Source organism: Lycium ferocissimum, chromosome 2, assembly GCF_029784015.1.
Source record: "Lycium ferocissimum isolate CSIRO_LF1 chromosome 2, AGI_CSIRO_Lferr_CH_V1, whole genome shotgun sequence".
In the NCBI taxonomy this organism is placed as follows: Eukaryota; Viridiplantae; Streptophyta; class Magnoliopsida; order Solanales; family Solanaceae; genus Lycium; species Lycium ferocissimum.
The window spans coordinates 65,556,799-65,574,381 of record NC_081343.1 but is presented as its reverse complement, the minus strand read 5'-3'; the positions used below and the strand labels follow the sequence as shown (position 1 = coordinate 65,574,381).

At 34.8% G+C, this 17,583-nt stretch overlaps 1 protein-coding gene across 2 annotated transcripts; it reads left to right on the top strand.

Moving 5' to 3' along the window:
* Positions 1-251: 251 nt before the first annotated feature.
* LOC132046863 (uncharacterized) lies at positions 252-6,464 on the top strand. Of its 2 annotated transcripts, none has more exons than XM_059437665.1 (13): positions 252-489; positions 564-602; positions 715-863; positions 997-1,072; positions 2,303-2,597; positions 2,670-2,779; positions 2,899-2,946; positions 3,037-3,246; positions 3,510-3,611; positions 3,780-3,913; positions 4,122-4,260; positions 5,909-6,082; positions 6,157-6,464. In XM_059437665.1, the coding sequence occupies exons 1-13, from the start codon at positions 293-295 to the stop codon at positions 6,173-6,175; spliced, it is 1,692 nt and encodes a 563-aa protein (XP_059293648.1). In that variant the 5' UTR covers positions 252-292; the 3' UTR covers positions 6,176-6,464. The 2 variants fall into 2 exon arrangements, with proteins under 2 accessions (XP_059293648.1, XP_059293647.1); XM_059437664.1 differs by having other exon boundaries at positions 6,154-6,464.
* The last annotated feature ends 11,119 nt before the right edge of the window (positions 6,465-17,583 follow it).

Below are 17,583 nucleotides of genomic sequence, written 5' to 3'. Positions count from 1 at the left end.
AGAGTCTCCATAAATCTTACTCCTTCCGTCCTTACGTTTAAATGTCTTAGTATTTAATTAAATGCGTGTTTAAAAAAATAAAATGAGACTTTTGAATTTAATATTATTATAATATAGAAGATAGACAGATACAAATAGTAAGCTGGTGAAATTAATTAGTCGTGAAGTAACAAATTAATTGGTGTCGCACGTGATTATCACATGATGGTAGTTCCATATATATATTAAAAGAGCAATGAATCGCAGAGAAAAAACAAAGTGTTATTATTAGGGTTTGGAATTGGGATTGAAGATGTGGCACGAAGCTCGAAGGTCGGAGAAGAAAGTGCACGATATGATGGATGCTGCTCGTAAGAGAGCTCAGAGACGCGCTATCTTCCTGGCTAAACGACGTGGCGATCCTCAACAATCCATTCAAGCTATCGGCTCTCGTTCTCGTATTTATCGCGACGACGCTCTTTATCACGCCACCCAGGATCACCAAGGCCTGTATGCCTTTTTCCCTGATACACTAAACATTTCAATATCAATTCCATGACCTAATTTCTTTCTATATCTATCAGGATACCTTGGAATGGCAAACACGACATATTGATTGACAGGTAAACAACTACTACTACATACCCAGTGTATTTAATCACAACTCTTATGATGATAGACTACCGATTGTCGTACGAGATTTCGCTGACTGACGTTTTGACTATCATCTTACAGATTTGATGGGCGTGCTCTTCTTGATTTTATTCGAGATACTAGTTCCCGACATCGTAGGGCCCCACAAAGAACAGACGAAGAGGAAGAACTAGAAGAGTTTGTTAATTTTCAGCGTTATCGGGATTTAATTAAGCATCGGCGTAGAGGATGTCGGTACTTCTTTGGTTTTTTTGACTATCCTTACATTTTACTTTTCATTATAGGATAGAGGCATTTAGAAATAATTCTGCCTATTTTTTGGGAGACCATTCCACTGCCCGAGTTAACATTATGTATTGACAGTTAAGGACGAAGAGGGTATGGAGCATGTTAATCAGGAGATGGAGGCTAAGACCACTGCACTTCTTGGCTCTGACAGGTTCCTATTTTCTCTCCTTATTTTCACTTTAGGTCTTTTGTCTTTTAGTTGTCCGCTCCCCCTACTCTGCGAAGATAAATAGAAAAGAAAGGGAAGAAGCAAACATGAGAGCTTTCTAAAATGAAAAATATTCTTGATGGCATTGTCCCAAAGTGAAAACGGTTTAGGTTCAATTATTTGATGCAGACTTATTGATCACTGCATTTAGATTTTGTGTAGCATTGTGAATTTTGTTGAACTTTGTTTGTTTACAGTTGTCGTCTACAACATAGTAACTACTATTTAGTATTTAATTACTTGATAGTCGCTCTTTCTTTTTTGTTCAGAGTTGATAGTTAGTCTTGACTCAAAGATATTAAATAACTCTTTGAAGGAAGTGTTGTACAGTTTGGCATTTGGAAAGAGGAACGGGACACTGAGGGCATGGGATGTTGCTCCATTAGCCCTCTGTGGGTGATATAGAAAGAGAGAAATTGGACAGCGTTTGTAGGGGTTGACAATGATTTTGTAAAATTGAAATGTAGCCTCTTGTGTCTTGCCTTCGGTGCACCCATGAGATTCCTATTTATATAGAAGATTGAGTTTCTAGTAGAAATATCTTGATATAGGTTCTTTACTTGTTTTTTTTATTTTTTATTTTTTAATTTTTTTTATGGTATCTTCCCCATCTTTAATAAAATTATTTAGGTTATTAGGAAAATTGAAGAATTGACTTCTTACTTTGTCTGTTATTAATGTTCCTAGTAATGAAAATCACTCTGTGTAAAAAGTAAAGAGAACATTTGCGTGTAATTCTTATATTCTACAGCCTAGATTTCTAATATTCATCATGTTTGTGTGTTGCATTTCCTGTTTAATATAATTTATAGTTTTTATTGACTCTCACAAGTGGTACTTCTTTTTTCGTCTCACTCTTTGTCAGCTTTTGTAATGTGAAGGCAAAAATATACTTCTGTAGATGGGTATTATCATGTTGATACTTAATGAAATGTTCACTATAGAGATTATTAGTTGGTACAGAGTTGTGCTGGTAATATTTAGTGTCTTGATTGGCTTCTTCTGCAAGTATGTTGCGATTAATTGAAACTTGTTATTTGTTTGTGGGTTTTCTTGGTGTTCTGTGATATGACACTTTTCAACTCTGTGATACAACACTTTTCAACTCTGTGATATGACACTTCTCAACTGGGATGTTACATTAAATAGTTTCTAAAATTCTTGGTATTGCAGACCTCAACTTTCTCAGCCTTCAGCGAGCAAGGGCTCGTATTCACAAGTGGGTTTTTCGTACGACGGAGAGGGAAAAGACGAAGCTCACTTTTCAGATGGCGAAGAAGATGGTGATGATGACGAGGATGATGATGAGGAAGAAGATTTTAACAGTGATGATAGCAACGATGAAGTGATGGAGTCAATTGCCAAAGATTATGGAGTGAAAAGGTATGGGTGGCTTGTCTACATGGACAAAAAGGCTAAGGAGGAAGAAAGGAGGCAAAGAGAAGTAATCAAGGGAGATCCTGCAATAGTAAGTTGTCTTTATGTGGGACTTAATTGTTGCTAAATTAGGTATACTGTCATACTAATCATACCTTTGCAGAGGAAGCTTAGTCGCAAAGAGAGAAGAAAGGCTTCTCAATTAGAAAGGGAGAGGGAAAGAGAAGCAGCCCGTGTTACTGGGAGTAGGGTTCTCCATCATGATCCCTATCGGTACTCTTAGCTCTTTTGCATCTATAACACTTACTCTTGTATACTAAAGAGCAGGTCAAAAGCCCAGTTGTACGATTTGTTCCCTCACTCACTCTCTTTTTTCCTCTTTCTTTATGCAGTGAGTCTCGACGAAGTCCGACATACGAAGCTTATTCACGTTCCAGAAGGTTTGTTATCTTTGGTATTTTATTTATGCACTTTTTACATGCCCAGTGGTCTGTCTAATGTTGGTTTAATCATTTTTTCCATCTGCACAGATCCAGGTCAAGGTCTCTGTCATACTCGCCTCCCCATTCAAGGCGCTACGAACGTGGAGGAAAATCTGATGATATTTACCAAGGCAAGGAGAGAACTCCGAAGATAGAGTATATTACTGAATTTGGTGGCGCAGCTGATGAAAATGAGCCTAAAATTGAGGGATATTCTCCACCACCGTCTCCTGCGTCTCGAACTGATCCATTGAACCGGTCGGAGCACTTCACCTTTAATTCTTGCAAAGCTAGATTGGACAGTCTTTTCTCTGCTGCAGCTTTTCATCCATTTGTTAGCTGAGGAACTTAATGTGGTTTAGAATATATCACCATTTACACGTGTTCGAATAACTGTCAAGGGGAAGAGGGAGCAAGCTTCCGATCTGAAGCTCATTTCCCCTGAATTGAACTTACTTGATGCTGTTCAATTTGCATGATAACACGAAACAAGTCTTGTTTAAAATCTCACTTTTCTGCAGGCCATCAACTGGTCGTATTCTTGAGGCCCTCCATGTAGATCCTGCATCTGGGGTATCTATTGATAAGGATAAGGGTGGCCAAATGTTGAAAACACCGACAAGGTATGTCTTTTACACCTTTCCACTTTCTATCTATTTGACTATTTGTTCTTTCCCTCCCCCATGTATTTATTTTGTGCTTGTAAGTGTATGAGGGCGATTAAATTCTCAATTTTGCTCTCCTTAAAAAACAAGCTAGTTACTTATTTGTCCTTTTTCTGGTCTTGGCAGTGCATCCTCAGCACTATCAAAGTTAAACAAGACAACTAGTAGCTCAAGCCTCTCTAAACAGCAGCAGGGTGAAAAGAAGGAAACACCTCAGGAGCGACTTAAGAGGATTATGAGCAAACAATTGAACAAACAAAGTATACATTACTTCATGTGCATCCGAGGAGTAAACTGTTTGTCTTCTGTAATGTGCTGCATGCAGCAATATAACAAGAATGAGGACCTCACGCCTCTTCATTTTTTTATTTGAAAAGATCTCGTCTCTCTTCTTTTTGTTTGATTGTGTGGGTCATATTGTTGCGTGCAATGCGTTGTACATTTTACCTAAAATGATGCCTTTTGCAGTCAAGAAAGATACAGCTATTGAAATTGCCAAGAAAAGAGAACAAGAGAAACAGAGGCTTGAAAAGCTAGCAGAGACAAGCCGAGTAAGTCGGTATCGCCGCCGAAGCCGTAGTAGAAGTTACAGCCGTTCCCCTCGAAGGTACTAATACTCATCCTTGTTGTTATACTGTTCTTGATGTGTAGGAGAGTTGAATCTGTCAGAAGTAAGCATTGTCTTGCCGGAGTTGTTGTGACCATTCTCTTTTTCTTGTTCTTTTTCTTTTTGGTGGTGGGGGTGGAGTGGGGGTATTGGAGTGAAAAGGGAGTAAGCATTTGCTTACTTGAAGTTGTTTGTTTGTTTTCTTTTAAAACACATTTGTTGTTGTCTGATGAAGAAGTCACATTTGAGCTCACTGTAACTTGCATCTACTTGATGCCTTTCTAATGAAATTTGTTTACTTCACCCCAAAAAAAAAAAAAAAAAAAAAAAAAAAAAAGGTCACATTTGAGCTCATAACAAACTCGAGAAAAATTGTAAGTAGAAAAAGTTGGTTTATTTGAGACTGCTAAAGTTTAGGAATTCCTATAGTTAAGACGGAGATTTAACTATCTAAGCAGTCCTTTGTTTCATTTGTTGGAGACCTCCTGAAGAACTTGTGCTCCTGAATAACTTCTGGTTCACTGTAACAATTTACTCCTAGATTTAGTGTGAATTGGCCATTAATTCCTTATTCTTTTAGAAGTTAATTTTCTGATTTAAAGCTACATAAACATATTAGAAAATGAAGTTTTATGATTTAAAGTACTTCAAATGTTTGAAAAAATTTCTAGTGAAAGAACAAAATTATTTCTCCCCTATTAACTTAATGTCATGTGAAGTGGGATAGAGGAAGTGTCAAGGAAGTGGGAGAGAACATTATTGCTACTGCTTGCATTCTATGGGGAATGCAGATCAAAGTCATCAAACTATGTGGTTGTATAATTGTTGATTGATGCATTATTCTGCAGTTTCTGTTGACACACGGGCATGGATGTAGTGCCCTATTTATAATTTGAGTTGGACTAGTTGAGTTATGACCCATTGCTAATCTATATTGAACTAACCTTCCCATTTGACCCCCACCCAGTTGACACTTGTAGTCAAAAGACTTCTCCAATCCTTCTGAAGCGTTTGGTTCCTCTTAACACTTGGATATTTCCTAGTCTCTTGTACCTTAGTTTTTAGCACCGAAGAAGCTTCGAACATTGCCAACTAACAGAAAACAATTTTAGAAGAAAATTCCGTAGTTCCGCTGTCACATTGCTGCTATTAGGCAACAGCTCATCTTGTGCTTCCCCACAAACCATTATCTGTTATGTATTACTAAATCTTTTCTTTCTCAGGTTATGCTTCAACTCCTACCAGTTCTTTGAAAGGAATCTGCTTCATTAGTTTGTTTAGTTGGCATTTCCATACTCTTGTAAACAGTGTTGATAACTTTTTGGATTTTGTTGGCTCCTTGACTCTTACTTAGCAGAGTTTGTAAGGTAGCATAGGTTTTGTTGGCTTCATGTAGCTATATGTTTGAAGCTTAGATTTCTTTCTGCAACTTTGCATCTACTTGATGCCTTTCTGAATCAATTTGCTTACTTTACCCCCCCCCCCCCCCCCCAAAAAAAAAGTCCGGTATTTAAATTGAACAATATTTAGCAGTGTTATTCTTCTGTTTGATTTTTTCTTTTTTTAAGATTTGGTTGACTTTCTCGTCATGTCTCTGCAAATTATTATCTTTCACTGCTAACGACTGAATTATTTGAAATGGGTGAAGGCATCGACGTAGCCGGAGCCCAAGCAGAGAAAGGAGTTCTCGTAGATATCGTTCACGTTCAAGGTCTCACTCACGGTCGCGCACTCGGTCTCACTCTCATTCACATTCGCCTTCGCGTTCTCACTCTAGTTCACACTCTCTTTCTCGTTCCATTTCCCGGTCTCGTTCACCTCGGTGAGTTTCAATTGCGTGTTTTGCCATTTTGTTTTGATGTGCTAGATGACTTACATGAGCTGATATTGCAGCAGGAGGCGATCGAGATACTGATACTTCAGGCATGACTGGATGCATAAACCTGATCAAGGTGAACGAGTGTTAAACTGTGTGCGGTATATGGTACTGCTGTATTGTTACAACTAAAAAAATATGACTGCTGTATTGTTACTGCTAAACTCATGCTGAAGCAGAATTTGGGTTGATGGTGTGATGTTTTATTCCTGTGTTGTGTTTATTTGTTTTTGGTTTCTTCTAAACTTTTAGAGGATATTTAGCGTGATAATTAAATTATTTGAGCTCCTTTAGGATAATGTATCAATACCAGAACTTGTGCCTGTTACATGTTTTACCAAGTGAATTACCAAAAGCTGGAAAAAGATTTAGCTAGCGAAAGAATAGGTTTGGGTGAGCTTGAAGTTCTACAAGCATGCATGCATGTATAAATCAAGATACTATTGTATTTTTAGGTAATTATCTGAAATTGAATCCCGAGTCAGATCCCAGTGCGTGTACATGCAACACGCCGCGCAAACTAGTTTGCAATCCTCGGAGCTCTCGGGATAGAGTATAGCTCCGGGAACTAAGCATAGCCCCAGAATAAGAAATGTTTAAGATACAGGAGGTTGATGTCACATGAGAACGGTAATGTGTTTGAAGGATTTACCCAGGTTAGAAAATAGTTGGAATGAAGGTGGTCGGCTAAAGTGCATTATGATCCGATCCATTGCATCTTTGTCATGAAGATGACGGAGTGGCACCCCTTTGAGAAATGGAAAAAGGTTTTAACTGTCATAATTTTTTCAAAACAAGAACTAGATGAGATTAGGTTAGAAGCTTGCAGACAAAAAAGAAAGAATGTGTAGTATCTTGTTGTAATTCGGTGCTTTGAATCTACTAGATAAAAGTCGTAACAAAAATGTCACAGTTTTGGCCTTGAAGACTGGTAGCTTCCCCTTTGGAAGAACAAAAGAAGAGAGATAAGTCCTAAAATTTTGATATTCACGCCAGTAACCTCGATATAATATTGGCATTGTAATGATTAAAACTAGTTGTAAATGATGTTTAGAATGTGACCTGCGGTTAAACTATGTTTATATCGTTAACGACGCAAGACCATTTTGAAGGAGGCATCAACCTAACTATATATCGGATAAAGCAAGCGTAGATCGCGCCATTGGCAGGCCAAGATGTGTGGTGTTTGTTAACGGGTTGACAGGACATGGGGAAAGGGTGTGTAGTTAGATATTTTGGATCATATTGTCAGACTGGAACTATTGAAAAATATTGGAGACTGTAGGTGATTTTATTTGTGTGCTTGTGCCAGCCACGAATGACGTAAACCAACTCAGCATCAATTTCTGATAACTATATGCTTGATAGGACATCATTGATGGATTTAATTACTAACTAAGATCTCTGTCTAACAATCAAATGATTCAGACTAATCCCTTATCCTTTGGTTTTGCATCTTCACCAAAGCATAGTGAGTTGATGAAATTTGTAAGATACTCTTTCTTATCCAAAAGATATTCCTTTATGCTATAGTTCGTTCTTTTTTTGTTTGGGTAGCTTTCCTTTTTCATTCTTTCACAGCTGTAAATCAGAAAGAAAAGGGACAATGTAACTGCATCTCCCCAGCACATAATGTGATTTGTTTTAGGGAACCTTTACTCTGATTTGAAAACTTTGCTTTATTCCAATCCGATCAAGAGCAAAGTATCCCTGTGATCCCCATTAATCTAAATGAAGGTGATTCCCCCTTTGTATAACTTTAGTCTTCTATTGTCATACAACTTTTATTTGGTTCCCACAACCTTTGAGGTCTAGGGCACCTATCACGATTTAGCTAGTCATCTTTTTTTCTTTTCAAGGCCAATGACAGAGACTTGGCTTGTCATCTAGAGAGGCCTTTCAATAGAAGATTAAAGAACTGAGGGCAACCACCACACGAGCGGAGAAAAAGGGGTACTATGTAGTATTTTCTTTTAGATTATCAATCCATTTTTTTAATTCCACAGTGGAAAAGCCAAAAAAAAAATAAAAAATGGAAAAATGATTCCTCCTTTGCTTAACTCCATTACAAGTTTTAAATTATGATCCTTTAGACATATCAAAATTGGTTTCTACCAATGTACGAGTATGATGTGTTAGCAATCTCGAAATTGACAGCCACTATAGACTTACTTTCGAAATCTTTTATGTAATTATCGTTAACTAATATTGTTATATAATTAGAAACTTTTCTTCCCAATTCCTTTACTTAATAAAACATCATTTTGTTGAGTTGTTTTGTATTACCCTACTAATCTAGGCTGGTTGTCTATCTAATATGCTTTCCCATTAAATAAATATGTAATCAATTGCTTTCAGGAGGATCACCTTTTATCTAAGCCTTTCATATGGTTGAGCCTGTGACTTTTCTAATAAAATAATCAAGTAACCAAGGGCAGTCCATATTTTCCGTAAAACGACTTCTGTTAGGCTTTTAAGGACCCATTGTTCCTACTGATGGTATTTAATTTTCTATTGAATAGGCTGTTCCAATAGAGCCTATGAGACTTCTATTCTTGATTAAGCAATTAGTTAATTATAGGACGGTTGATGAAGCACATGCAAGGGTGAATTACTTTAAGATGTTTTTTTCTTTAATTATTTATTCATTAATCTATATTGTGATAAAGAAATATAGCAAGTGTGTTCGAGTCCGCCATATCACATGATTCTAGTCGTGTACAAATGCGACCATCTCTACTTGATTATGTATCTATTGATTTCCTTTTAATAATGAGTTGCCTCAAAGCAGTGGCGGAGCCAAAAAGATTTCTAAGGGTATTCAAATCTTAAAGTAGTAAATAATTAAAAAAAAATTGATGAGTGGGTGCACATAAAATTTTAAATCTAACTACCTAATATTAGCTAAGGCATAGAAAATTTGTTGTTCTATTTAAAAAAAAAATGTTTTCCCCTTTTTAAAATAAATTTATTAAAAAATAAGATCATTATTCTAAAAGCCATGTATTGTGACGTAATTCAAACCATAGAATACTCCATTTTTTATTAATAAAAATGAGTAAATGAAGCCAGCATTTGGTGAGTTCGTTGCGTTTTGCACCCCTAACATCTACCTTCTTTTGTGATTTGCACCCCATCCTATTTTTTTTAATAATTTGCACCCTAACCTCCTTATTTCCTTGCAAAACAATAAAACCACTCTTTTATAAAATTTTCAGGAGGGTAAATTAGGAAAAATACAAATAAAAACCCAAAAGAAATTGCATAAAATTAAAAAAAAAACAAAAAAAAGACTGGTCTCTTTCCAAAGCAAAATTACCTTATGTTACCGTACGTGTACTCAATATCAGTGTTCTATTAGTTTGTTTGTTGGGAGGAAATTAGTGAAGATTTGTTTTAAGAACAGAAGCAATCACAGTATACTTTATTCATTACATTCTTGCTTGCCCGAGAAATAGAAATGGATCCATTGACGGCCACTGCATTAACTACGAGGTGACTGCAACACTTAACCTTACCCTCTAGTAAGTTATAATATAATTGGCAGTTGATTGCAGGTCCAAAGAAATTGTTTGTAGGTTAGCTTGGAGAAGTTAAATGCCTTTCTAGTTGATAATGCGCAACGGAGAAGACGCAACAACACTTAATGGGTTGTATTTGGTCGATAGAATTCGACATACAATATATAAGTCGAGGATGTCGATAAATTCTTGGTTCGTGCCAAGTTGAACCGAAGAGCCATGTGTTTAAAAGACAAACTATTTAAGAACTGTTCAGTACTCCGATTGAAAAGCTCAGATGATGCAAAACATAATCTATCAGGTGATTCATTAGATTCGTTGATACTCAAATCTCATTAACATAGAAATCAATGATCGAAGCAAATTTCTATTTAAGATTCAACCATAAGCATGAACCAACTTATCAATCTACCTAAATATTCCAACGAATTAGGATTCAATTAATCGTGTTGTACGTTTTTACGCTATTGGCAAGTGAATTTGGAACAGACAAAGATTTCAGTTTAATTTAATTACCTCCAACAGTAAAAAATAATTTTAAGAAATAAAAAATATTATTATTATTTATATTTTCCTATTTTGTCCCTCTTGAATTTTCTTATAAAAGAGTAATATTATTGTTTTGCAAGAAAATAAGGAGGTTAGGGTGAAAATCATTAAAATGAATAGGATAGGGTGCAAATTACAAAAGAAGGCATATGATAGGGGTGCAAAATGCAACGGACTCGCATTTGGTCTGTCTCGAGCAAGTAGGGGATCGAACCTACAATCTTTAGGGCATTTTGAACACCCTTAACGGTTGGACTAACTCCTTCTTTGTTTGAAGGGGGTTCATTTTACCGTATATCCAGAAATATAATAAAATTTTACTTATATACATAGTACAATTTTACGTGACAGAGATGTTCAACCTAGTGCAGCTCTGCCCCTGCCTCAAAGTACTTGAACTTAGGATCTTTGCTTACTTTGGTAACTTGTCAGACACATCCCATTTGATAGTTTCGAGCCTCTTTGGATTAGTTGATTAAAAGTAGATGATAACTATCAAGTACTAAATCTAATTTTATAAATAAACAGTTACATATTTGGATAGAAGAGTTGAAACTGATAATACCACATTTAGTGTGTTTGGTAAACCGATGTTGATAATTATTTTTATGATAAAATGATTAAAATGTCATTAAAATACTAGCCAAAAAAGTTAAGGATTGTGGTGTACTAAAACGAAGCCTTACAGGGTTGCTTGATTGCTGGTAAGAGTTATGCAGGTATTAAAAATGCATGAGTTAATTATGCAGTTATGTAGGATTTACTTATTCCATATTCTACGTTGCATAAAATAATACATAGATTACCCCATGATAACTTATGCAGTTATGTAGGGTTTAATTATTCCGTCTTCTACTTTGCATAAAATAATACATAGATTACCCCATGATAACTTATACATATATTAGTTATGCAGGATTGTAAACTGGTAACCAAACACTGTATACTTGGTGTGTTGAATTTTATACATAGAAACTAAACTTCCACCAAGCATAGTAGTTATGCGAATTTTAATACATGGATAATTCACTAATAGATCACACCCAATATATTTCCCCTTGAAAGATTTAAATTATAAGTGGTCGAATTATATTCATCTGTCTTTTCCGATGAGAAAGAGAAACATGCTTGTTAACTAATAATTAGGCCAGGGTGACACATATTTGGCAATAATTTCAAATCATTCAATAATGAAATGCTCTCTACCCTAGTACTTACGTGTGAATTAATCAATTATCTCATAAATGATGATATTGAATAGGAGAAGCAACGTAATATTGTGATAAATCACAATCGTTGTACTTCAAAGTAGAGGCAAATGAATGAAGTGACAGAATACCAATCAGAGGTTAAGGGGAACAAATATGTATAGGATTTGGGAGGACAGGGAAGCAATGGCTCCCACTATTGTTCCACAAGCTGGTTTCAAAATGAAACAAGGTGATTTTGGTCTTTCTAAATGGACCCCTATGGATAATGCATGGCCATGTAAACACTGAAGTTTTATCTTCTTCTTCCAAATTCTTTGCAAAGGGTTTTGTCTTGTCTCCTTTGGGTTGTAGACCTTGACTACAACTTTACTTTGTGAAATTTCATGGATTTACATAGTTCATAGTAGCATGAGGGCTGTCGAATACTTGCCTTCTCCTTTTGTCATACAAATCTAGCTAATCCACTACTCTTGTTTTCTAACTGAATCTGTGTTACGTTAGATATCATTTGCTGCTTTATTTGGCAAAGTCATATATATGTAAGACATCCAAGCAGACAAGAGATCCTTGGGTTAATTAGATCTCACCTTTACCCAATAAGCAAGAAAACACTTCACGGTCTTGGTTCATAATAATAACAATAATAAAAAAAAAAAAAACCGATCAAAGTAAAGATAGATTTGGAGTTAGAAAAACCTAATGGTTAAAACACGTTATTCTAGTGCTAGTTTCAATTTAATTAGATATAGTTATTTTTTTTCTCTGTCAATATATATGGTGTCCATCCAATGCCTTTAGGATTAATAGGACATGATAACAAACGAAGAGGGGAAAAAGTGAAGTCATGTAGGTGACACATCCGTAAATGAAGAAACGAAGAACTATTTGAGTAATTTGGTTGCAGTGACTTCCAGGCCATGCAAAGCTAAGTAAAAAGTGTCCAATATTATATTTTACCTTTCCATTGGTAGCTCACAGAAAGTATTGGCGGTAACGGTATTTTGTCAATTTTAGGTTTGCGAAGAAACGTGAGTTCACTTTTGTCCATTTACTGATGAGCAACCAAATCGTTGACTTTAATTTACGTGCCTATCGACCACATGATTGTGGTACCCAAAAATCAGCTTCAGTATTACGTATGATTCAAGCCAACATGCCCTACACCAAAAGAGGTTTTTAATGGCAATATATTTTTCTTTTAGCGGTAATAGTTATTCTTGTACAAAAATATTTATCAAAGAATTGGTTAATCCATTAGATCAAGCTAAAGCCTTTAGCGACATTTATTATTAGAAATTTAAAGTTTTGTATTAGACGCATTAATAATTGATTAGAATATAATTAGCGGCAGCAATTAAATTATTGCCGCAAATTAATTACCGCTAAAAGCATATTTTGTCGTAGTGATATGTATGAATATACATCATCTGTTAAAGGATTTAACTTAGTCAAACAACTATTCACCTTTACATGTTGGATTATACTCTCTTGGTCATCAAACTTAAGCTTTCACTGCATATATCCAACTCTTATTAAGCATTAATGGGATATGAACATATAGCTGCAACATTCAAATTTGGTAAAGAGCTACTAAGGGGTTCAATTAAAATATTGGTCATCTGGATACATTTGCAAAGCTTGTAAGGACATTTTGTAAAAAGAAATTCGCAAAAATCAAGTTTTCACCTTACATTACATGGACATGTACATGCTGGCTACATGTCTAATCTAGAGCATGTCTTGTACATAAATTTATAAGTATATTATGTCTACGCGTGTTTCATGATTTAGATAGAGTCATAATACAATGAGCAAGGAGAAAGTATATACATGGTGCCTGAAAAGACATCATTGATAAATATAAGTAACACCAAATATCTTTCTCTAGATGTGAATGATTCAAAATAATAAAAACTAATTAAAATGGTACCCGACCCATTATTCTTTTCGTACCCTTTGGGTTTTGCATCTTCGTCAAAGCAAAAGAGGTTGATGGAAATTTTCAAAGGAGAGTACTCTTTAATTTCTTACCCAAAAGCTGTTATCTTTTTTATTGATTATTATTATTTTATCATTTTAGGTACCTTTCCTTCATCATTTGTATTTCAAAGTTATGATCAGAAAGGAAAAAACGTAATAGCATCTCTAGTATATCTCCCGTGCACACACGAGATCTATATATTTTAGCAGATTAACTTTACTTTGAAATGAAAACTTTGCTTTATTCCAATCCGATCAAAAGCAAGGTATCCCATAAATGAAATGAAAGGGATTGCCATTTGTAAACTTTAATCTTCTATTCTCATAAAACTTTTATTTGGTCCCCATACTTTTTACTTATAGGTTTGTACCTATCTTTTCTTAGGTAAGATATCTAGAAAGAACTTTCATTAGATAGATTAGAACAAAAGGCAATCACCACACGAGCGGAGCAAAAAGAGTACTACTTGTATTTATTTACTTTTAGATTATAAGTTCCATTTTTTTAATCTCATAGTGGAAAAGGAGTCCATCAGAAGTTATCAAGTTTGGGCCATTGACATTGCCCATACATATCAAAGCTGGGTTCCACCTACAAGGCTCTAAGATGTATTACCATACTCTTGAAATTGACGGCCACTACTCCAACTAGCTAGGTTAGGAAATATTCCTAGTATTTTTTTCTTTAATAAGTGTGATGTCCGGATCATTTTGAGCTCATCTTTACTACTACAATACATAGGTAGTTGATTTTGAACTTTTATGAACATCACATCTAAAAGTTTAGGAAATTAGCCGGAGAGAACACACTTTATTAACTTAATTATGTATTCAATACACCTCCTTATGTGCATGTCTAATTCTTTCAGGGAACACACTTTTATTTTACTTAATTATATCTTTAACAATTGCTAGCTTCCACCAATAGCAGGTATTGCATAACTCGACTCACAATGATTTTGTCTCTGCTGAGATTTAAACCGTGATTCCATTGATTATCACCCGCTTCGCTGACCTTTAGTTGATTTTTATGTAATCATTGTTATTATTGTTATAATATTCAGAACTTTGCGTCAGTACTTGATAACACATCATTTGGTTGTGTTGCTTTATGATGTCCCTATTAATCTAGGCTGGTTATCTATCTAGTACTATGTTCACATTAAATCATTATTATCCAAGCAAGTGCTTCTTGATGATCCTTAGATGAATACATTTTATAGTAATAAATTGTGGAGTAACGAAGCGCAATCCTTATTTTCCGAAATCGACTTCTTAATATATATATTAGGCTTTCCATGTTACGGCTTTCCTGGTATCGTCAATGATAGATTTGTTCCTACAGAGCCAAGTTCTCTTGATGAAGCAATTTGTTAATTATAAGCAGCACATGGAACTATAGGAATTTTCTACATAATTTTCGTCTTTATTAATATTAAAAAAGTTTGGGTTTGTGTTAAAGGTATACCTACCAAATAATTCACTATTGTACGAATGCGACTATCACTAAAACCGTCTATATTAATATATATCATTATTACAGAATAAGTTAAGTCCTGTGGATTCAATTAATTAAACAAGATATTTACTTAATTTCCCTCTACGACCACCTCAAATCCCCCGGAGTCCGAAGCTTTAAGATCAACATTGTACACAAAGCCATGTTAATGATTTAAGTTGTCCAATTTATAAGTTCATTGTCTTTTCCAATGAGAAATTGATGCATTCCTGCGAACTAAATTGACAAGGGTGAAATATATTAATTTGGCCATATTTTCAATAATTCGATCCCTACTAAATCAGAAGTTCTCTAGCACACATATATAGCTAGTTATCTTACGTGTGTTAATCAACGGCATCACCCAAATAACAATTTAATAAGAAAAGCAACGTAACATGCATAGTGAGAAATCGCCATCTTTAATCGCTGGGGGCAGTTAAGGGACAGCATTTCTAAAGGCTCCCTATGAGGCATGGCAAATGAAGGAATTGTGATAGAATGACTAACCACAAGTTAAGGGAACAGTAGGGTTAGATCTGGGGAAGACAAGGAAGCAATGGCTCCCCACTACGGTTCCACAAGCTCACAAAATCAAATTCATAGTGGACCCCCTAATGCATGGCCATTAGATCGACTCTCAGAGGCGGATTCAGAATTGTAAATTATAAAATTTTGAATCCTAGGACAGAATCGTTCTTGAATTTGGAATAGATTATTTATATATATGAGGTAGACTTCTCAACACAAATACACCATTTGTACCAAAATCACTGAATTCTGCCGAATTCATAAATTGTATTATACATCCACCCTGAGGATTCGTCCTCTTCTTCCAAATAAAAGAGTTTTCTTTGTCCTCTCTGTGTTATAGATTTTGACTACAGCTTTGTGACATTTCATGGAATCCCATAGCTTATGGCATGACTCATGAGACATAAGTGCTGCTTATTGAATATTACGTACCTGCTCTTCCTATGTCCTACAAATCTAGCTAACTCAATCCTCTTCTTTTCTATGTGAAAATATGTGTTAGAGGCGTGCTGCTTTATTTAGGTAAAAGTCTTAAATGTAGGACAAAATAATATTATTAACAATAAGATATATATATATATATATATATATATATATATATATATATATATATATATATATATATATTACGTAAATTTGTTACAACTTATGGTTATATGTTTATGAAATCTAATGTTCGAGCCAATAGGAACTCGTCTACATTTTACAATTACCTTTGTTTTAGCCACATTAACAGGAAAAAAATGAAAAAGTTTTTCTCCCACGTCGTTTGTAGACCCCCTGAAAGTGACAATTAATCCTTTAATGAAGAAAGTAGAACCATTGAATAATTTGGTTGTAGTGACTTCCCGCGTCATATAGTCCATATTAATAAGCTAATTAGTAAAAGGACTTGGTATTGCTTTATGATAATATACGTAACTTATAATTTATATTAATATTATAAGAAAATTATCTTATTGATATATATTAACCTCTTGTAGCATATTCTTTATCTCACTTAGTCTACACAGTTAACTATACTTATCTTTTAGATAAATCTGATAAGTAGAAATTTATAAATGGTGCCTCCATTTCATCTCTTTCTTGAACATAAAGAGTTGAAGATACCAGAGTGGCTATACTTATTAATTTTCTAACATATAGAAGGATTAAAGTCAGGTTTGTAAAGAAATGTGGGCTCAGTTTTGTCATATACCGGGCAACCAAAACGTTGACTTTTATTTACCTGCTTACTGACCAAATCTTTGGGCCAAATAGTGTATAACTAACTCAAACCACAAATTTACTATAGTAACTAACTCAAACCGCAAATTTACTATGGTAACAACACTATACGTCTGATCGAAGACGACAAGTATGAATGGCCATCATATTTCTTAAAGATTTCTTAGTCAAACAATTACGAAATGTTAATGTCACCTCCTCCACATGCTAGTTGGACAATAATTTCTTCATTATCTCACGGCGTATTATATATACCTTGAGTATGGAAAAAAAAAATATCTTCTATTTGAAACGACAGCCGGTGTATATCTTAATTTCAACGTTATAGAAAAAACATGAACAACATCTTGCGACTTGCATGTAGTGGCAGGCAAAACAAACCATTTGTCATCCATCATTTTGAAATGCTCACCAGCTTTTGTATTCGCCAAATTACTAACAAATTGAATTTTTTTTAACGTACAATTAAATTCTTAAATAAATGTACTGTGTATATGTTTTTGCCATTATTAACGGACCAACTTAACTTATTTTAATAAAAGTTGCGTTCGGTTTATTGTACTAGGGGTAAAACTTTTGGGCCTGATTTACGTCTTCTTTTTCCTTTTCGCCCATCTAAGAGATGTTGTCAATTGGATCAATGTTTGAACATATTTTGTTTGAAAAGTAACCGTTAGTGCTAGTTTTTTTTAATTAACGTCAGAACTAATCATCTTATTAGATTTAGTTTTCCAAAAACATAAATGCTTGAAGTCCTTGGACGTCATTAAAAAATTGAGCACGTGAATTCCTGTCAGGCAAAACATTGATCCAACGACTTCTAAAAAAAAAAAAAAAAATTGTTATATTTTGATGACCAATTTGAGAGTGAATGGAGTTATTACAAAGGGCGGTGGTTAGGTGATTAGAGAATTGCTAATACTTAAT